General features: G+C 41.1%; 2 protein-coding genes across 11 annotated transcripts in view; one reads left to right on the top strand and one right to left on the bottom strand.

Annotated features, from left to right (window-relative positions):
* Positions 1-255, bottom strand: part of THUMPD1 (THUMP domain 1 NAT10 acetyltransferase adaptor) — a 12228-nt gene extending 11973 nt beyond the window's left edge. For 2 of the 4 annotated variants that reach the window (XM_027773756.1, XM_027773755.1), the window contains exon 1: positions 49-255. In XM_027773756.1, the coding sequence (XP_027629557.1) occupies positions 49-143 (95 nt within the window). In that variant the 5' untranslated portion in view covers positions 144-255. The remainder of the gene's footprint in view (positions 1-48) is intronic. The other 2 variants (XM_027773754.1, XM_027773753.1) reach the window with 2 other exon arrangements.
* Positions 39-15148, top strand: part of ACSM3 (acyl-CoA synthetase medium chain family member 3) — a 43625-nt gene continuing 28515 nt past the window's right edge. For 5 of the 7 annotated variants that reach the window (XM_006153292.3, XM_014589667.2, XM_006153294.3 and 2 more), the window contains exon 1: positions 11439-11579. The gene's annotated coding sequence lies outside the window, so the exon portion shown is untranslated. Of the gene's footprint in view, positions 156-11433; positions 11580-15148 lie in introns of those variants that run through there. The other 2 variants (XM_006153291.3, XM_027773751.1) reach the window with 2 other exon arrangements.

Below are 15148 nucleotides of genomic sequence, written 5' to 3'. Positions count from 1 at the left end.
ATGAGAATGCCCGGGAGCCGGGGTGCCGCCGGCCGCGCCCCGCCGGCGTCGCAGCGCCGGGCCCGCTTGGCTTGCACGTACTGAGCCTTGCCTTTGCGCTTCCCGCCGCCGGGCAGAGGAGGCTGCTGGACCGGAGCCTCCATGGTGCGTGCCAGGTGAGATGAACGAGAAACGTGCTTCCTCGCGATTCCCGACGTCCTCGCCAACGTCGGCGCGGGCTGGTTACGTCAGTTGGACGCGACGGCCTCCCCTAGCCCGCCTCCAAGCCACATTCGGTGCTGCGCCGGGTCCTAAAGCCCGTCGGCGCGGGCTGCAGGGAGAAAGTGAGAGGGCCCGTCCATGCCCCGCCCCTCGCGAAGACTGACAGACACGTCACCGCCCGAAAAAGGGTTTTCTCTGGCTCGCGGGTGGAACTGGACTGTAATTACAATAGGATATTGATTGTGCTTGCTAAGAGTCGTTTCATTTACTCTTTCGGTGTCATTCTTTCATTTATTCAGTTAATATTTATTGAGCATCTATGTCCTAGTCACTGTCCTAAATACTGAGTTTGGGCCGTTAGTGAAGCAAAACACTGTTCATTGCCCTTACAGGCCAGTGTTTCCTAGAAGTCAATGGGGGCCTTTCAAACCATCGTACTTCTTTGTTCCTGTTGAAATGTGTATATTCAATAAACTTGTAGTGCTCCTGTTGCAGGATCCCAGGGTAGAAGAAACTGCATGAAATAGAGATACCTATTTATCAAAGTGAGATCTGTTAACATACAGGAAAATTTGACCAAACTTAACTTTAAATTGTCACTGTTGGGGCCAGCAGTTAGTGTAATGACTATGTCGCTGGACTCCCATGTAGTCAACCGCGGTTTGAGTCCTGGACCCAGTGGTTTGAAACTCACGCGGGGCGTGTGTACGTGTGTGCCCAAGATCCCAAGAGGAGAATGGAGGAGAAAGGATTGCGGTGTGGCCATCCCCCCTGGGGGGGGGGTGATTTCTCACTTTCTGTCTCTGTCTGGCGATCGCATGCGCCCTATAGCAAAAACCTCTCAAAAAAAAATTGTCACTATGGGACTATCATACATTTTAATTTGTGAAATATGTTTATATTATTAGTATCAAAAATACTAATCAATGCTAATTAATTTCTTCACACACTTTTGGGGGAGAAAGGATTGCGTGGGGGCCATCCCCCCTGGGGGGGGGGTGATTTCTCACTTTCTGTCTCTGTCTGGCGATCGCATGCGCCCTATAGCAAAAACCTCTCAAAAAAAAATTGTCACTATGGGACTATCATACATTTTAATTTGTGAAATATGTTTATATTATTAGTATCAAAAATACTAATCAATGCTAATTAATTTCTTCACACACTTTTGGTATGACATCAATGTCATGCCAAGTGGTAATGACATTTTGGTGAATTCCAAGTACACTTGGTTTGGATAAGAAAGCCCATTCCTTACTTCTGAACAAAATCATTAGGAGCCAAAAAGGATTTGTCCTTCATTTCCCTAGGCTGAATTACCTAATCCAGTGACCCAAAATGTGCAATGGATCATCATAGGAAGTCAGGAATAAAGCATTTCCTATTTAATGGCAGGCCAGCATCTCTCAGAGTTCCATACTTGTAGGTCACATGAAAAGATGCTGAAAGGATGGTCCAGCAGGTGGCATAGAGATTAAGGCACTGGATCCCACATGGACAGGCTCAAGGTTCAAGTCCTAGAGCTAGCAGCTTAAGAATCATGCCAGGTGTGTGTACATGAGTGCCCAAAATCCCAAGAGGAGAGTGAAGGAGAAGGGATTGGGGCATGGCCATCGCTCCCCCCCAGGGGGTAATTTCCCTCTCTCTCCCCTTCTTTCTCTCTCTCTCTCTCTCTGGCAAGCACATGTGCCTTATAGTAAACAAACAAACAAAAACACTTAAACAAAAAAAGATACTGAAGGGAAATAGCCTAGAAATCTACATACAATGTATGTAAATTAATTTTCATTAATAAAGAAAATATTTATTTTCTTTCCTCCAATGAAGTATACCTTCCCATTTTCTTTTGTCCATGCCTGTCATCAGGATGTTTAAAAACCCACTCACCTATATGTATAGGGAAACAGTCCTTTCAGCGTTAACATAATTGTCTCCATACACCAAAGTCAGGAATCCATTTCTTTACACTTCATGCAGCTAGAAACCAACATGAACTTTATTAATCCCTGTGTTGAAGTTATACCTTTGGCAGTTATTTTGCTTGTGACGAGCAAATATAGGAATGTTGTGCATTTTGCTGACCTAGTCATTTCAATCTCATGTTTGATATTCGTTATTAGTGAAAGCAATCAAATGTTAAGAGAAAGAAAACTAGCCTGGTGCTGAACTCCATGGTTAGCCTTTTTTTTTTTTCAATCATGATGCATATGTGGTTTTATATTTCTATTTTCATTAAACTATTTGCTATGTTTCATATATTCAGGAGGGCTTGTGGCCAGTACAGGGGAACGATATAAGGCATTCATAGATTCCTGTTCCCTTTCTCGTCTTAATTTTCAAAGCTGTTGCCGCTTAAGTGCTACCTGCATATTTAATACAGAAGCCATTCTGGTCCCAAATACAGATGGGAGACACTCTTATTAGATACTGCTCTTGTTCTCATCTTGCTCCCTATCCAGGACTTCCTACTGTATTCTCTTGTTATTCGGCATCTTCAGGGAATAGAATCCTGATACTGAATTCTGGTCTCTTTCTGCCTTGACTCCTTGTACTTGCTGCCTTCAGAGTTGGTATGAGGTCTAATTAAGAGCCCAAACTTTTTTTTAAGAGACATTTTTGCTATAGGACACGTGTGCTTGCTGGAGAGACAAGACAGAGAGAGAGAATTCATCCCCCACCTGAGATGGCCATGCCTCAATCTTTGCTCCTCCATTCTCCTCTCAGGATCTTAGACATGCACACACGCATACCCAGTGTGAGTTTTAAGTTGCCAGGTCTGGGACTTGAACTGCCGCCGTATATATGGGAGTCCAAGTGATAAAACTATTACACCATCTGCTGGTCCCAAGAGCCCAAATTCAGATCCTAGTTTTACCATGTCCTGGCTGTGGGACTCAGGTAAACCTAGTTTCAGTTTCTTCACTAGCTAAAAAATGTTTTCAGTAGAGAGGACAATAGCAATATCCACATCATGGGTTATGTCAGATTAGGCATGACAAGTACTTACTCATGGTTGTTGGAGACAGAAACCAGCCTGGGACTGAGAGATAAGCCAGAGTGAAGAATGCAGAAGTGAGTTGAAAGCAACCCCATTCCCAAGTGGAAAGCTGCAGCCATGGAGCCCCAGGCATGGGCTGTGCCTCAAGATGTTGGGCAACATTCCAGTAGCCAAAATACTGTCTAAGCACTAACTTAGTGATAGCTATTGATCTTGTACCAGGAATATAGCCTACAACGAATGTCATGTATGTTGTACATTATTCTTTAGAGCTAAACTCACTGCTTATCTGATTTTATTTGGAATAAATGGACTCTGCTCTGGTACAGTTTTGCTTCTACTCCAAGAGAGTTTTAGTACCCTGCTTTAACCTTTTCCTCGTCTCTTTTCTCAATTCTTCACAACACCCTACCTTCAAGCCCTGAATTTCTCACACATAATCACTGTGTAGTCAATGTGGTCTTAAACACAACTAACTAGCTTGGGGCTCAGTGTCCCGACCCGGGGGACAGCCGAACAGGTTTCCTGAGTGAAGGAGTGAGAGCCGGGACAAGCGGCGTAGTGTTACAGCACGGAGACGACAGTGTCGTCCGTTTATTGTGGGCAGCACAGTACAGTGCAGAGACGACGCAGTGTCGCGTCGTCTACTGTGAGCAGCACGGAGACCACGTGGTGTCACAGCTCTTCAGGGTCGTCCGGAGACGATGTAGTGTTACAGCTCTTCAGGGTCTCCCAGGTCGTCTGGAGACGATGCAGTGTCAGCTCTTCAGGATCTTCAGGGTCGTCTGGAGACTGCGCGGTGTTTCAGCTCTTCAGGCTCTTCAGTTGTCGTCTTCCTGGTCGTTGTCGTCGTCTCGGTTGTCTGTGTCGTCTGGCTACTGTGGGCCAGGCATCGTGGTTATTTATATACACTCTGGTGGGTTGTAAACACTGGGTCGTGATTGGTTGTAAATGGTGGACTGTGATTGGTTGTAAACGGTGGGCCCTGATTGGTTGTTAACGGTGGGTTATGATTGGTTGCTTTTGGACCAATCATGAGGTGCCAGATATGCAAATTTGAGGGATTCTAGTGGCCAATCAGAGCAAGGTTTCAAAGGTCAGGTTTTTGGAAGGGAACCAATCATGGTAATTGTTTGCTCTCTGAGAAACCTCGGCAGACTCGCTGGTGTGCAGCTTCCCACAGCTCAGTAGTGACTCACTTAAACTTTTGTGTGTGTATGTGTGTCAATATCATCCCTAAATCTGATCCTCTAACCTCATTATTTGTCTCTGAATCTCTTATTTCAATGGTTCTTTTATATATGTGCCTTATTGAAAGTTAAGTATAGTCCCTTTAGGAAGGAGGCTAGAGGGAAATAAATTTAAAAATAAAATAGTGCGAGTTAAAATAAAATATGTAACACCTGCACAACTTACCTTTGCCAACTGGTTCCTGCTTCACATTTGATTGAATGACATCCTAAGTCTTTCACTGGTTAAGCAGCCTTCGCTGACAGCACTGGTCAAGCTTGTTCTTTCATCACATCATATGCTGTGTGGGAATCAGACCCAACAGCCTGATCTCCAACGTGGGAATCTAACTTTGAACCCTTGTGAACTTGGGTCTATTAGTGGAAAATTCTCATTTGGACTAGCTATTGTGCTCCTACATGCATCCTCCTCAGCCCTGTGGGGCGTCATGAATTCCTTATCCACATCATCTCCAATGTGGTTCACCTGGCTATTGCTGGAGGGTCCTACTATTTTTCTTGGAGAGGTTTTTGCTATAGGGTGCGTGTGCTCACCAAAAAGACAGAGAAAGAAAGACAGAAAGTAAGAAATAACCTCCCCGGGGGGATGGCCACAATTCAGTCCCTTCTCCTCCATTCTCCTCTCCAGATCTTGGGCACGTATGCACACACACCTGGCATGAGTTTTAAGTCACCGGGTCCGGGACTTGAACTGCAGTCAACTACATGGGGGTCCAGCGACATAGCCACTACACCAACTGCTGGTCCCACGGAGAGTCCCACTTTTAACAGGTGAGCTTCCACAACACAAACTTAGCATTTTGTCAGCCTAGATTCTTGAGGGGAAAAGTGAATGAATCTCTTTCTTTTTTCCCTCCAATTTTTTTCTCCAACTTTATACTTTACATGCATGAGTCTTTCTCCTTAAAACTTTTCCTGATGTTTCTTTCTTCCTGCTTTGTGGAGATTTGATTGAATAATTTTTTGTTTAAATATAGTTTATTTAGTTCTATTTGTTTGAGCACCTCCAGATCATTTTTCTTCTTACTTCCATTTTAATCAATACTGCAAAGAATGAATCCCCACTGGAAGAATCTCACATAGTTTGAAAGTTAGCAAAAAATTCTTCCATTTACAAGTCAAATCATTCTATGGACTTTAGAGTTCACCAATGCATAACCTTATAACAGGTGGATCAGACTGATGCCTTTACCATCACAAAAGGAGTGCAACTAGACATTGTTTCTCCAGCTGTGATGCAAAAGGAATTACACAATACTATTTATACCATCTCTTTGCTAAAAATTGGCCTAGCTTCTAGATCTATCAGATTACAGAAACAGCAAGGTACAGAAAAACATGTTACATTCAGTCACACTGAATTAGCAAAATCAGTACTGGATTTATAAAACTCTAGAGGAATATGCCCTATTTTCCATAACCAATTACAAAGATGAGAGAATTATAGATTAAGAGAAACTTAAAACATATTTCAATGAAAAGCAGTGTTTTGGCCTTGTTTGGACCCTGAGTTGGAAAGAAAGCAACTGTAAAATAAGTTGTTTATAAGTTAATCTGAAAAAAATATGAAATATAAAAAACAATATTAATATTTGATGATAAGTGGTTATTGCAGCTTTTTCATGTATTATAATTTCAGGTATTGTGGTTAGGTTAAAAAAATCCTCATATCTTAGAGATATATAGAAAGTATTCATTAATTCAGTGATATATTTATGTTTATTTCAAAGTAATACAAGGAAAGGGAAAAGTGGATGGGGATATAAATGAAACAAGATTGGCATGTGCTGGCAGTTATTGGAGCTGAATAATGGATGCATAGGGGCTCACCATACTATTCTAACCATTTGTATGTGTTTAAGATTTTTCCATAATGAGAGAGAAGGGAGCGATATAGACATAGAAATAGAGAATAAAGAAGTCAAAGCTACAAGTATAGGTAACAATTTAGTGAAATTTTGCTGTAAAAAGGAGAAGAATGGAGTAGTAGGTAGAAGAAAACAAACAACCCAAGAAATCTTATTTTAATATGGAAAATATTATAATGTGTTAATATTTGTTATTGTCTTTCTCTACAATTCCTATTCCCAAAATAAATAAAGAAAATGATGATGCAAAAGAGAAGAATGGTGATTGAAGGAGTGACATCTTTCAGTGGGAGAGAAGGGTTGATGTCATGTGCACAGTAGAAAGAATGACAGAAACTAGGACCTTGAACAATTCATCCATCATCACTGAAAGGACTACTGAGAGTTATTGGCAGTGTTGTAGGAGTTCTGATTGAAGAGGTGGTAGGAGAAGGAAGACATTGTCATCTGCCTACTTATTGATTTCAAAATAAAAGGGAGAACACGTGAAAATTTAAAGAAATAGGGGAAGATGAAATGGTTATCTTCAACATTAGAAATTAGTGGGGTTGTCAGAGAAGGAGGAAGACCCATTTGGATTTCTGCAGTCAGAGAGTAAAAGTTTGTTAAGACAATTAAATGGGAAGCCATTAGACTGATGTAACTACAAACCAAAACCGAACTGAGAATTTGAAAGAAAATGTAAATTAAGTACTAGCTTGGTAGAGTAGTGGTACTGTACTGCTCAAGTGAAGCTGGGTCCACATGGAAAACAGTGCATTAGATTCCCTAGGTTAACTTGTAAAGGCCAGGCATGTGTGCCCATGATCCCGGCTGGCTGGGAAGGCTGGGAGTAGGATGGCTGCTTGAGACCTTATTGTGAGTGCTTGTTTATCCTTCTCTTTTTCAAGGAAAAAAAAAACAATATTAATATTTGATGATAAGTGGTTATTGCAGCTTTTTCATGTATTATAATTTCAGGTATTGTGGTTAGGTTAAAAAAATCCTCATATCTTAGAGATATATAGAAAGTATTCATTAATTCAGTGATATATTTATGTTTATTTCAAAGTAATACAAGGAAAGGGAAAAGTGGATGGGGATATAAATGAAACAAGATTGGCATGTGCTGGCAGTTATTGGAGCTGAATAATGGATGCATAGGGGCTCACCATACTATTCTAACCATTTGTATGTGTTTAAGATTTTTCCATAATGAGAGAGAAGGGAGCGATATAGACATAGAAATAGAGAATAAAGAAGTCAAAGCTACAAGTATAGGTAACAATTTAGTGAAATTTTGCTGTAAAAAGGAGAAGAATGGAGTAGTAGGTAGAAGAAAACAAACAACCCAAGAAATCTTATTTTAATATGGAAAATATTATAATGTGTTAATATTTGTTATTGTCTTTCTCTACAATTCCTATTCCCAAAATAAATAAAGAAAATGATGATGCAAAAGAGAAGAATGGTGATTGAAGGAGTGACATCTTTCAGTGGGAGAGAAGGGTTGATGTCATGTGCACAGTAGAAAGAATGACAGAAACTAGGACCTTGAACAATTCATCCATCATCACTGAAAGGACTACTGAGAGTTATTGGCAGTGTTGTAGGAGTTCTGATTGAAGAGGTGGTAGGAGAAGGAAGACATTGTCATCTGCCTACTTATTGATTTCAAAATAAAAGGGAGAACACGTGAAAATTTAAAGAAATAGGGGAAGATGAAATGGTTATCTTCAACATTAGAAATTAGTGGGGTTGTCAGAGAAGGAGGAAGACCCATTTGGATTTCTGCAGTCAGAGAGTAAAAGTTTGTTAAGACAATTAAATGGGAAGCCATTAGACTGATGTAACTACAAACCAAAACCGAACTGAGAATTTGAAAGAAAATGTAAATTAAGTACTAGCTTGGTAGAGTAGTGGTACTGTACTGCTCAAGTGAAGCTGGGTCCACATGGAAAACAGTGCATTAGATTCCCTAGGTTAACTTGTAAAGGCCAGGCATGTGTGCCCATGATCCCGGCTGGCTGGGAAGGCTGGGAGTAGGATGGCTGCTTGAGACCTTATTGTGAGTGCTTGTTTATCCTTCTCTTTTTCAAGGAAAAAAAAACAAAAACAAAAGCAAAAACCAAACAAACAAACAAAACAACAACTTAAAAAAGAAAGGAAGAAAATGAAGCTTATAAGCAACCAACACTTGCACTTGCACTTTCCACCAGGACAGTCCAGATAAGACGATTTTTCAGACTTTAATCAGTCAAGTAATTTCTTTCCTTAGCTTCCACAGTCTTCTAAAAATCTTTTCTTTGCCTCTTTAGAGAAGCCTTGAGCCACTTCTGACTTAAAGCTGCCTAATTTATAAATTATTGTTCAAATAAATGCTTCAGATTTTTAAAAGTGTCTTAGTTTATCCCATAGGTAGTGTAACCATCAACAAGTAATATAAATTGTTTCCCTTTGTTCTGAGAGCTGTTCTAGCAAAGTAATCAAACCCAAGGAAAGGAACCTTGATTTATAGCCAGTTGGTCAGAAATACAAGTCGTATCTAAGGCTTGTAGTTGGCATCTGAAGTGCAGGCATTGAGCCTTTAACCTGTGAAATCTGTCACTGCCTCCAGGTACAGAGTGTTAAATTGAATTGAAATATAAGACACCCAACTGAAGTCTACTAAAGAATTTAATGTGTGTGGAATGTCCTCCCTCCCCCACCAACTGGTGTCGGAAGTGTTGTGTTGAGTGTGCATGAAAATAAGAAAACACTTTTTCCTCCCCTTATCACTAATAGTGGACTCAACACCAAAATGGAAAGAAAAGGAAAAAAAAAAAATCAAGGAAGTGGAAGATAGAATAATAGAAATTACCTAATTTGAACAAGGGATTAAAAAAAAAAAAAACAGATGGGTGGGTAGGAGTGATAGGAAGAACAGAGCCTCAGAGACCTGTGGTGCTATTACAAAAAATCTAATATAGGAGTTGAAAAGTTACTCCTAGAAATAGTGACTGAAAACTCGAGATTTGGCCAGAGACACAAACTATAGAATTCAGTAACAAAACAATTATACAAGACCAAGTGAGGTTCTTTGTGTAAAAGCAAGGCTGGTTCATTATTTTAAAATCAATGTAATCTACCTTATTAAAGAAGAAAAAAAATCCCATCTTTATAGTAATTAATTCAGAAAAAATGTACCAAAATTCAACACCTCTTCTCAATAAAAGCTATCAAAAAAAAAAACAGGAATAGGGGAGAACTTCCTCAACTTGATAAAGAGCATCCACAAAAAGCCTACAGCTAATGTCATATCTAACCATGGAAGACTAAATACTTTCCCTCTAATATCAGGGAAAAGGCAAGGAAATCTGGTCTCATTCTTCTTATTTAACAGAGTGCTAGAAATTTTAGCCAGTGCAATAAGGCAAGAAAAGAAAATAAGAAGCATATAAATCTGAAAGGAAGAAATAAAACTGTCCTCATTTGCAGATGATGTGATTACACAGAAAATTCTAAGGAATCAACAACAACAAAAAAATAGAACCAAAAAGTAACTAATAAATTCCTGTCTTTGTTTAAGTGAATATGAGATGGGTTTCTATCACATGTAACTGATACATTTATTTATTCTAACATCCATGTTTATTAAAGGCTTAAAAGTTGCCAGCATCTGCTTCAGACAATAGTAACACATCAGCAGATAAAAAGTTTTTACTCTCAAGGGAAGTAGTAAGAGGTGTAAAAAGTTGAGGCCAGCAGATGACATAGTGGTTAGGTCACTGGACTCCCATGTAGTCGACTATAGTTCAAATCCCAGACATGGTGACTTAAAACTCACACCAGCCACGTGTGCATATGTGCCTAAAATCCCAAAAGAAGAAAGGATTGTGGTGTGACCATCACCCCTGGAGGGTGATTTCTTGCTTTCTGTATCTCTGCTTCTCCAGTGAGCACATGCACCCTATAGCCAAAAAAAAAAAAAAACTCTCTAAAAAAAGAGATGTAAAAAGTTAAAGCAGGTTAGAGAAAAAAAATATGGAGTGGTATTTCACAAAATTTAATAAGGGAAGATTTCTCCAGTCAGGATAGTGAATTGAAGGAACCCAAGGCTGGGACATATACAGTGTGTTTGGAAAAACACAAGGAGAGCCCATCTACGGTCTTGAGCATTGGTTGACACTGCTGCTTGACGAGCTGAGGCCACATAGAAAGCTCTGTTGATTCCTGGCCCACCCTAAAAGCCAGATGCAATGGCAAGTGCCTGTGGTCCCAGCTACATGAGAAGCTGAGGTAGGAGAATCTTGACATAGTGAAACTCTGTCGTAAATTTGTTTTTATAAAAAGGGGGGGGGGGGGGACTGGTAGAGGGTATAATGGTTATGTCGCTGGACTCCCATGTAGTCGACTGCAGTTCGAGTCTTGCACCTGGCGACTTAAAACTCAAACCAGGCACGTGTGTGTGCAGCCGAAGATCCTTAGAGGAGAAGGGAGGAGGAGGAATTGCTCAGTGACTGCCCTGGGGTAAGAGTTCTTGCTTTCTGTCTCTGTCTCTAAGGAGAGCATAAATGTCCTAAAGAAAAAGAAAGAGAGAGGGAGAGAGAGAAAGGAAAAGAAAAGAAGAAAGAAAAAGAAAACAAGGAAGCTGGTTGGCTGCAGCAAAGTGAGGGGCAGAGGAGGAGCAGAATGTAGGTCAGAAAGAACCCCATGCCAGATCATAGTTTCTCGTAGTGCATAAAAAGGACTTGGGATTTTACCTGGAGTGTGTGAGCTGACAAGTACTGAAAGATTCCAGCAGAGACGTGACCTGATAGTGTTTATATTTAGTCCCAACCAGTTTAACAAATAAACACAGCAACTGGGTCCCTGAGATCTACAACTCATACCTGCCCCTCAACTCCTTTCATTCCATTTCAAAACTCCTCTCTGCCTTTCTCTGTCTGTTTTTTCCTCCCGAGGAAGAATTTTCTCTGCCTTTTCACAGAACTAAGCCCTTCACAAACTTCTTGAACACTTTCCTTCCTGTGAATAAATTGCTTTCCCAGTGCTCTGAAAGCTTGCCATGTATGTAAATCATTGCCTGTAACACTGACCTCCAGGGGTTGTGTAAACTTTCTGTGTAAACTTAGCCCAGAGCTCTTGCTCCTCCCTCCAGAAGGTCTCGACAAATCAAGGAAAGGCACTCTAGGCAAGCGTTGCTCCAGATTGTCAGACAACTTCTTCCTCTTCTTTTGGCTGCTACCAAGACCAAAGCAGTTGAGCGAATTTCAGGTTCAGAGCTACTCTTCTAGGAATCAGGTAACATCATCTGTAACTTTAGTGAGTACTCCCTTTCCTCTCCTGTGTAGGATTTCCTTCACTGGAACGTGGTTTTTGTTTGTGTGTGTGTGTGTGTGTGTGTGTGTGTAGCAAAGATAACAAACAACTAAACAAAATGACAAATCAAAATTGTTCTCACTAAAGTCTTGGTCATCCAAGGTATTTCAGAATTTCTCAGTTGTTGTGTGATAGCATTTAGTGTGAGAAATGTGCACACACAAAAGGCTATAAGCATACCAGTTAAGCTTTTTTTTCATGTTAACCTTTTTGGTTCTATTTAATTTTTTTAAAACTGTGTGCATGTGTTTGACAGAATGTTTTAGAAAAGTATTTGAGCAGTGGGTGACTTTTCCACTGTGCTATTTATTTCACTTCCCACCCTGCTTAGTGGCAGATGGGACTCCACCTTCTGCATCATACAGAAAGTACACAAATTACCACTAGGAAACTTGGGAAACCATTCAGGTGCAAACCTTAGAAAATAACGTGACACTTTTCCCCTTGTGGTGTTAAGGTCAGCTTCAAAAGTTCTGGGCAAGAGAGTTTAACCTGGTCTTGTTGAGGCTGGGGTTGGGGGAGAGTGAACTTTACCCTATAAACTGGATTACTTAGGAGGAGGGGTGTTTATAAAGATGTGGGGAGGCTAAAGCCCCCTTACCCCTGCTGTTTACATGGATGTAGGACTTACATGGCAGATGGGACCTTAAATACTTTCAAAAGCCCATCTGACCAGCAGCAGTACTATTTTTCTTGGGAGAGTTTTTCTCAGCAGTTTCTGTGACTCATTATAAGTCTGGACCCACACTGGGTAAGTTATCTTGGCCCTTTCACTTATAATTTACAAACCTGCAAAATGAAAATGCTAAGATACCTGAAAAAGAAGCAATAGGACTTTGTTGGATAGAAGGTAGTCTTAAGGTTTTGATAAGTAGGTTGATATTTTCTTTTTGATAGAACAAAATAGGTTCCTTTTAAGCTCTAAGTAACTGGTCAGTTTTCTTTATGACGTATGTTTGAAAATTTTTTGAATGTCGTGGAGAGTTTTGTATAGGGATTAGGGGAGAAGTCATACTGAACTCTGATTCTACTCAGTATCAGCAAGCTGAGTACAGCATAATTATCCCCAATGACATTAATATTTGCATAACTGCTTAACATCTTCCTAATAGTCTAGAAGCTTCATGAGAGCGGGACCAGCTGTGTGTTGTTCATAGCCTTACTTTCAACATTTAGCATGGGTCTGGCATGTAGTAAGTATTCAACATCTGATCAATGAATCAACACATTGTCCAATTTGGGTATGTGTGTGCTCATACGTGTTTGTTGGTAAAAGGGAAAAATAACAAATGAATTTGAAGTGCTTGGTTCAGTGCAACCACTTGCCAAATCTCAGCAAAAATATTCCCCTCCTTGGTGAGACCTTATGAAAGAGCCTCCATTTTCTCCAATTACCTTCTTTGCTTTTTGGTGTTATGTTTATTTATTGCCTTGTTTACTATAAGTCTCTTTCTATGACAGCAGGAGGACCTGATCTCTTCCATTCACCCATTAAAAACTCTGTGTCTCAGGACCAGTGGTTGGCATAATGGCTCTGTCGCTGGACTCCCACGTAGTCGACTGCGGTTTGAGTCCCAGACCTGATGGTTTAAACTCATGCCAGGCATGTGTGTGTGCGTGCCCAACATCCTGAGAGGAGAATGGAAGAGAAGGGATTGTGGCATGGCCATCCCCCTTGCGGGGTGATTTCTTGCTTTCTGTCTCTCTGTCTCTCTTTGTCTTTCTGGTGAGCACACACGCCCTATTGCAAAAACCTCTCCAAAAAAAATTTTTAAAAAAAGCTCTGTGTCTGAAACAATTCAGGGTAGATATCCAATCAGTATTTGTTGAATGAATGAATCATGCTAACCTACTAAGAATAAAGAGCAAGGCCCCCAAGATATTTGTTCTAAGCAGTCCAAATTCTTGCCTTATTTTTTTCTTTTTTCTTTTTGTTTGTTTTGTTCTCTCTGTGTGTGTGTGTGTGTGTTTGTTTTTTTGTTTTGTTTTTTGGGGGGGTTTTTTGGGGTTTTTTTTTTTTTTTTTTTTAGGTTTTTGCCACAGGGTATGGCCAGAGAGAGACAGACAAAGGAAATAAAAGGGAAAGTGAGAAATCACCCCCTGGGGGTGGTGGTGGTGGTAATGACCACACTCAATCCCTTGCCCCTCCATTCTCTTCTCAGGATTTTGGTCAGGCACACACATGTGTCCAATGGGATTTTCAAGCTGCTGGGTCTGGGACTCAAACCACATTCTGCCTGCCATATGGGAGTCCACTGCCTTTACCACTACCCCACCTGCTGACCCCTGCTGCCTCTTATTTAATAGGATCAGAAGTTTTTTCTTATAGTTAGCCATTTAAAAATACTACTTGGGGACCAGTGGTTAGCGTGATGGCTATGTTGCTGGACTCCCACGTAGTCAACTGCGGTTCGAGTCCCAGACCCGGTGACTTAAACTCACGCCAGGCGCGTGTGCATGTGTGCCCAAGATCCCAAGAGGAGAATGGAGGAGAAGGGATTGCGGAGTGACCATCCCCTCTGGGGGGTGATTTCTTGCTTTCTGTCTCTCTGTCTCTCTCTGTCTGTCTGGTGAGCGCACGCGCCCTGTAGCAAAAACTTCTCCAAAAAACAAAAAACAAAAAAACAAAAAAAATTAAAAAATACTATTTGTTTTTACATCAAAATAATGAGGGAAAGAATTACAACTCAGAATCATCCACAGAAGATTAAGAAATCATAATGCCTCTGTTCACTGAAATGCCAATGCAAATGCAACTGTTAAAAAATAAAAACTTCAGGGGAACCAGCAGTTAGCGTAATGGCTATATGTCGCTGGACTCCCACATAGTCAACTGCGGTTCACGTCCCGGACCCGGTGGCTTAGAACTCACGCCGGGCGCGTGTGCGTGCACGCCCAAGATCCCGAGAGGAGAATGGAGGAGAAGGGATTGTGGCGTGACCATCCCCCCTGGGGGGTGATTTCTTGCTTTCTGTCTCTCTGTCTCTCTCTGTCTGTCTGGCGAGCGCACACGCCCTATAGCGAAAATCTCTCCAAAAACATTATTTAATTAAAAAAATAAAATAAAATAATAAAAACTTCAGTGTACAGATAATGGAAACAGCTCCAAAAATGTATTTCTACTGGGCATAACAGTATGTATTCTAGGCTATCTGATGTGTAAAAGTGGTGGAGAAATAAGAATGTATAGTCATATTTTCTTTTTTTTACTTTTTTTTTTTTGAGAGAGAGATTTTTGCTATAGGGCGTGTGCGCTCGCCAGACAGACAGAGAAAGACATAGAGACAGAAAGCGAGAAATCACCCCCCAGAGGGGATGGTCACGCCGCAATCCCTTCTCCTCCGTTCTCCTCTCGGGATCTTGGGCACGCACGCACACGCGCCCGGCGTGAGTTTTAAGCCACCGGGTCCGGGACGCAAACTGCGGTCGACTACATGGGAGTCCAGCGACATAGCCATTACGCTAACTGCTGGTTCCCTAGTCATATTTTC

The sequence above is a fragment of the Tupaia chinensis genome, unplaced genomic scaffold, assembly GCF_000334495.1.
Source record: "Tupaia chinensis unplaced genomic scaffold, TupChi_1.0 Scaffold000367_1, whole genome shotgun sequence".
NCBI classification, from domain to species: Eukaryota; Metazoa; Chordata; class Mammalia; order Scandentia; family Tupaiidae; genus Tupaia; species Tupaia belangeri.
Note: the sequence above shows the minus strand (reverse complement) of the source record. Positions and strands in the feature narration are given on the sequence as shown.